Raw genomic sequence first — 6,497 nt, forward strand, 5'->3', positions numbered from 1 at the left:
TAAAAAATAACATTATTTTTGCCTTTTTTGAGACTTTAAACACGTTTCTGAGGAATAAACAGTTTTTTAACGAGATTTTGCAATTTTTTATAATATATTTTGCTCAAAAGCCAAAAAAATCGCCAAAGTATCTCGAAAAATCACTAAACTAACTGAAAAATAACATTACTGTTGCCTTTATTGAGCCTTTTGACATGCTTTTCAATCAAAAACGCAAATTTTCAATAAATTCCCCAAAAAACACCAAATTGGATTTTAAAAAAATGTTATTATTTTTGCCATTTTCAAACACTTTCACGTTTTTTAAGCCAAAAACTTATTTTTACAAGATTTCGCTAAAACAAGCCAAAAAATGACTAAATTTGATCGAGAAACTCGTGTGTTCCTCAAGATATCGTCAACATAAGCCAAAAATGATCAAAGTTTATTACAAAATTACTCTATTTTAGATTATTTCGAGTTTATTCGCAAAAATTGTGTTAAATACTACCAAAAATGACATTATTTTTGCCTTGTTCTGGACCTGAAATACGTCATTACTCAAAAACAAGCTAAATCTTTCGATATTATACAAATTATTATCAATTTTGATCTAATTAATCGCTAATACTTTAACTTTAAAAAATCATTACTCAATAACTATTAGGCCGATTTCCTTCAAATAAAAATTATTTTAAAGGGATGGTTTTGCCTTTTAGAATGATATAAAATTTGAAATTGAATATTGGCAAACTTTTCTTCGAACAGTGTTCGAAGAAGTTCGAAGTAAATCGAAATAATCTAGGAAAAACCCTACGAGTAATTTTTTTTCATCATTACCATCATGTAGAGCATCTCTTTATTAGTTGTAATCCAAATTTTCAAAAAAATATATAGAGTAGTTTTCAAGATATGATTTAATCAAGCATATAGGAGAAATGCATGTTAATCTTATTTAAAATTGCATTTTTATAAAAGTATTTGTTTTAAGACTCTTCTTTTGCTTAAAAATGGTCAATTGCACCTTTTTTGTTCTAATATAGGAGAAATGCATGTTATGCTTGATTAAACCATATCTTGAAAACTACTCTATATATTTTTTTGAAAATTTGGATTACAACTAATAAAGAGATGCTCTACATGATGGTAATGATGAAAAAAAATTACTCGTAGGGTTTTTCYTAGATTATTTCGATTTACTTCGAACTTCTTTGAACACTGTTCGAAGAAAAGTTTGCCAATATTCATTTTTAAACTTTATATCATCCTAAAGGGCAAAGCCATCCCTTTAAAATAGTTTTTATTTGAAGGAAATCGGCCTAATAGTTATTGAGTAATGATTTTTTAAAGTTAAAGTATTAGGTAATTAATTAGATCAAAATTGACAATAATTTATATAATATCGAAAGATTTAGCTTGTTTTTGAGTAATGACGTGTTTCAGGTCCAGAAAAAGGCAAAAATAATGTCATTTTTGGTAGTATTTAACACAATTTTTGCGAATAAACTTGAAATAATCTAAACTAGAGTAATTTTGTAATAAACTTTGATCATTTTTGGCTTATGTTGACGATATCTTGAGGAACACACGAGTTTCTCGATCAAATTTAGTCATTGTTTGGCTTGTTTTAGCGAAATCTTGTAAAAATAAGTTTTTGGCTTAAAAACGTGAAAGTATTTGAAAATGGCAAAAATAATAACATTTTTTAAAAATCCAATTTGGTGTTTTTTTGGGGAATTTATTGAAAATTTGCGTTTTTGATTGAAAAGCATGTCAAAAGGCTCAATAAAAGTAACAGTAATGTTATTTTTCAGTTAGTTTAGTGATTTTTCGAGATACTTTGGCGATTTTTTTGGCTTTTGATCAAAATATATTATAAAAAATTGCAAAATCTCGTTAAAAAACTGTTTATTCCTCAGAAACGTGTTTAAAGTCTCAAAAAAGGCAAAAATAATGTAATTTTTTAATTAATTTAATGATTTTTCCACATATTTGGAGTAAAACACAATATGAAACTTTTAAGGAAATTGGCGTTTTTTACCTTGTTTTCTCTCAATTGCAATGAACAAGAAAGTCACTCATTTGACAGGTTTTTGACAAAACATGGGTTAAAAGTCGAAAAATAATAGACGAAAATTGACCTGTTTTGAGAAATTTTGCTCATTTTTAGGCAAGATTTTGTAAAAAAAGACAAAAACCCAACAAAATGTATCAAAATTAACGTTATTTTATTCTGTTCTGAAAGATTTAGCTTGCTTATRGAGCAATGCTTAATTAGCAAGCCTTAACTTCAAAAAATCATATCTTAAAAACTACTCSGTATATTATTTTAAAAATTTGGATTCTTATTAATAAAAAGATGCTCTACATGATGGTGGCAAAGAAAAAAAAATACTGGTAGGGTTTTTCTTAGATTACTTCGATTTTCTTCGAAGTTTGCCAATATTCAATTTCAAATTGCATATCATTCCCTTTAGAATGGTCTTTATTTGAAGGAAATCGGCCTAATAGTTATTGAGTAATGATTTTTTAATAGTTAAAGTATTTTAAATTAATTTAAATTAGAAAAAAAATTATTTAGTTCAAGTGTGTGGACTTTTTGATTTTTTTTTTAGTGCATTTGATTTGTCTCACTGAGACGAACAAAATGATATAAAATTTGTCAAGTTGTCGCCTTGTGTTAGTGGTAATTACCAGAGACTCGGTCAAGTGACGAGATTGATTCGCGTTGACCTGCAGGATCGGTGATTTTAATGCTGACTTTGTTGATGATTTGAGAGAGTTTGTCGTCGTTTGAGGCTCGTGGATCGAAATCGAGATCGTTGCTTGAGTTTAAAATCTCATTTTCTATGATTTTTAGCTCGGCTTTGCCGGGGAGAATGTTCGCAGCGAAAGTGGTGTCGAATGGGTCCTCCTCTTGAGGGGTTTCTGGTTTTCTTCAAAAAAATTTACTTATTTTGAGAAAACTTGCCACATTTTGGGCGAAAAATTGGACGATTTTAAATCACTAAAGTCGAGATAATGTTACAAGCAGAAAAAAGCGGGATTAGGTCTAAAAATAGAGCATTTTTCGCAGAAAAAATTAAAATTAACAAGGTAAAAAATTGCAGTTTTATATTATTTTAACGAAATTTTTTTTTTAAACAAAAATTTAAGAATTAGATCGAAAATGAATTTGAGTCTCGAATTTTTGGCTATATGTCATAAATTGCAGTTTTTTATACCTATTTTTACCCTTCTTCTTATTCATTGTTTTTTTTGAATTTTTTCGTCACAATATGTAAGTACTTTTTTTTCTAAGTTTTTAAAACCAATTTAAAATTTTGAAAATCGATTAAGAGAAAGAAGAAATAAAAGACCTAAAATCAGTAAAATCTAGAAAAGTGTTTTTATTTAAATAAATTGAGTTGTTCTTCAACTTTTTGTTCTTTTTTTATTAAGGCTTTTTGAAAAACACGATTCTTATCGAAAAATTTACGTTTTAAGAGATTTTATTTAAAATGAAAATTTGAAACTTAGATCGAAAATGAATTTGGGAGCTTTTTTCTATAAAAGTGGGAATTTTTTTAACGAAAATGGAGACCAGTGGCGCTTCATATTTTTCGTTTAAGTTTCCAATTTTTTTATTAAAAAAAAATAAAAAAACACCTCAAGTCCTGAATTTTTTTCATATCATTATACTTTATGTTTAAAAAAAGATTTGTTTTTTTCAAAACTGATTAAAATAACCAAAATCGATACGAACTGAAAAAAATACAGAAAAAAGTTGTAGTTTTCTAGCATTTATTAATAAAACATCGCAGATTTGAGATAACTTTCTGTTCATTAAAATTGCAAAATAAAGCTTATGAAATAGGTCATTATTTTATATGATTTTAGTAAATCTGGAAAATTTTTGTCTAAGCAAAGTATAAAATTAAATTTGGTTATATTCCATTGTTTTGGGGTTTATTGTTACTGGAATATCGCAAAATTCAAAAATTTTTGCTAAAACAAGTCAGAAAATTGCATTTTGAAATGCATAATTTATAGGAATGTCACAAAAATTGGATTTTTTTTTGTCAAAACAAAATATAAATTTTATTTGGAAATGCTTTTGATAAATTTAAAATGCAAAATTGTATCAAAAACGCGTTATTTTCTATTATTTTTGTTTTGTTTCCAAATTTTTTATTGTAAAACTTTTTTATTTTATCCCCTATTAGACTTATTAAATATGTATATTTTCGTAATATATAAGCTACTTTTTTCTGAAGAACTTTTTTTTCTATCCTTGACGAGTCGCACATGTGCGTACTTTTATCTAGTTGCTATTGAAACGTGCTGTACTTTGTATATAACCATGGTAACAAAGCGATTTGTCATGGTAACGAACTTTGCAACCAGTGGCGGGTATTATTTTCATAAAAGTGCAAAATTAGGGGGATTTTTACAAAAATTTCAAATTTTGGTTATTAAATATTGCCAACTTCAACTCACTCTTCACTGAAAGCGGCCCAATTCTCCTCCGGTACCAACACTTGGTCACTTGGTACAGTCTCAACGACACTAACTGGACTTTTCGCTAAACTTTCAGCCGCTAGTTTCGCAAATTCTTCATCATCTTCATCAGGAATTTSGTGTAGATTTTTCCCCAAGTCGATTGGTTCAGTTAATGGAATCGGGGGATCTTCATCAAGTAATGTTTTAGGAACTTCACTAGTCTCTATAAAAAAAAAATGTTAGAAGATAATTTTCTATCAAATTTGGTTTACCTTGAATTTGAATCGAGTTGGCGTTATCGTCAAAACTCCCCAAAAGTAAATTCTTTTCTTTAAGTACTTGTCTTCGTTTTGAACTCGGTCTTGGTGTTGCACACGTTGGTATTTGGACTCGTCCTGTTAAAACCTCAACAGCGACCCCAATTGGTACTAATTTCTTCCCTTTGCGTACGACTGTTGGTCCTAGAATCGCTCTTTCGGCTATAGAAGTGTCAAAAGGGTCATCACCAGTGGTTTCTTCACTTGGTGATTCCGGAATATAAGCTAGTTTTACTTCATCAATGTAGGCTGTGTCAAAAATATCATCATCTTCCTCTTCTTCCGATTCAGATTCTGACACTTGAACGATCCCAAGACTGGTTTCAGGAGCTGCAACTTGATTTTCTTCAACAACTGCTTCTTCGGTTTTTTCTTCTTCTTCTTCTTCTTCACTTTCTTTGACTTGGCTTGGTGGTGGTACGCGTTGAAAAAACGAAGTACTTTTGATGCGGTCTAAATCACCTTGAGTCTTTTTTAAAATATCATCAACGCCAGATGTGAGTTGGATGAATTTCTTCCACTCTTCGTTTTGGCCTGAAGATGCGCCGGTTTCTTGATGTTCGCGACGATATGCTTCTAATTCTTCCGGCTTGAAAAGCTCTTCTTCTTTGTGCTTAGATTTTTTGCCCTTTTTCTTCTTTTTCAGGCCTTTTGTTATCTTGTGCATTATCTACTTTAAGTCTCATCGAGGCTTCTAAAAAATTTTTTTTTCAAAGAAAAGAAGAAAAGACAGGTTTCTTGAAATAGGAGGCTTTTAATTTAAATCTTTGAGCTCAGATTTTTTGGCTTTTTCTTCTATTTTGATCACAAAATTTTGAAAACCAATTGAGAATTTTGAAAATCAATTAAGACAAGAGAATACTAAGATAATTAAGAATAATGTTTTTATTAAAATAAATTAGGAACTTTTTATTGGATTTTATCTTTTTTATGTCTTTGGTCACAAAATCAAAAATGAGGTAAAAAGCCCTACATTTTTTAGAAATGTGTTTTTATGTAATAAATTGCAAAGTTCTTTTATACTAATTTTTTACCCTCTTTCTTCATTGTTTTTTTCGGATTTTTTGAAACAATAATCTGTAGTTTATTTAAAACCGATTCAAAATTTTGAAAATTAATTAAGAGGAAAAAGAGATATAGAAGGCCTAAATTTCTAAAAAAATGTTTTTATTTAAATAAATTTTTGCCTTTTTTGTTAAAAAACATGATTTTTCGGGCTTTCTGTCTCAAAAATCTACGCTTTGTGCTAAATTTTTAAAACTCATTAAGAGTTTTGAATATTAATTCGGAGAAAAAGAAGAAACTTAATATATTAAAAAAATGATTTGTCTTTTTCTTCTTCTTTATTAAGAAATGATTTTTGGGGTTTTTAGCCAAACATCTTATTTTTTTGTTGAATTTTGGAAAGAAACGTGACTTTTTGAGTTTTTGGTCACAAAAATCTACTTTTTTGCTAAATTTTGAAAACCAATTGAGAATTTTGAAAATTAATTAAGAGAAGAGAATAAGATAATTAGGAATAATGTTTTTATTAAAATAAATTAGGAAGTTTTTATTGGATTTTATCTATTTTATCTGTTTTTTCCAGTCTTTGGTCACTAATCAATTAAAAAAAAATGAGGTAAAAAGACCTACATTTTTTAGAAATGCGTTTTTATGTAATAAATTGCAAAGTTCTTTTATACTTATTTTTTTGTCACAATAATCTAAAACCGATTC

The 6,497-nt window shown here is 28.3% G+C and overlaps 1 protein-coding gene across 1 annotated transcript in view; it reads right to left on the bottom strand.

Moving 5' to 3' along the window:
• Positions 1-6,497, bottom strand: part of LOC123005539 (protein stoned-B-like) — a 21,986-nt gene that overhangs the window by 13,426 nt on the left and 2,063 nt on the right. The window contains 3 exon segments of the mRNA XM_044399332.1: positions 2,674-2,915; positions 4,459-4,684; positions 4,734-5,472. Of these exon segments, the coding sequence (XP_044255267.1) occupies positions 2,674-2,915; positions 4,459-4,684; positions 4,734-5,445 (1,180 nt within the window). The 5' untranslated portion in view covers positions 5,446-5,472.

Source organism: Tribolium madens, unplaced genomic scaffold (assembly GCF_015345945.1).
Source record: "Tribolium madens isolate multiple individuals breed KSU strain unplaced genomic scaffold, Tmad_KSU_1.1 Scaffold_20;HRSCAF=117;Tcas5.2_LG4, whole genome shotgun sequence".
Taxonomy (NCBI): Eukaryota; Metazoa; Arthropoda; class Insecta; order Coleoptera; family Tenebrionidae; genus Tribolium; species Tribolium madens.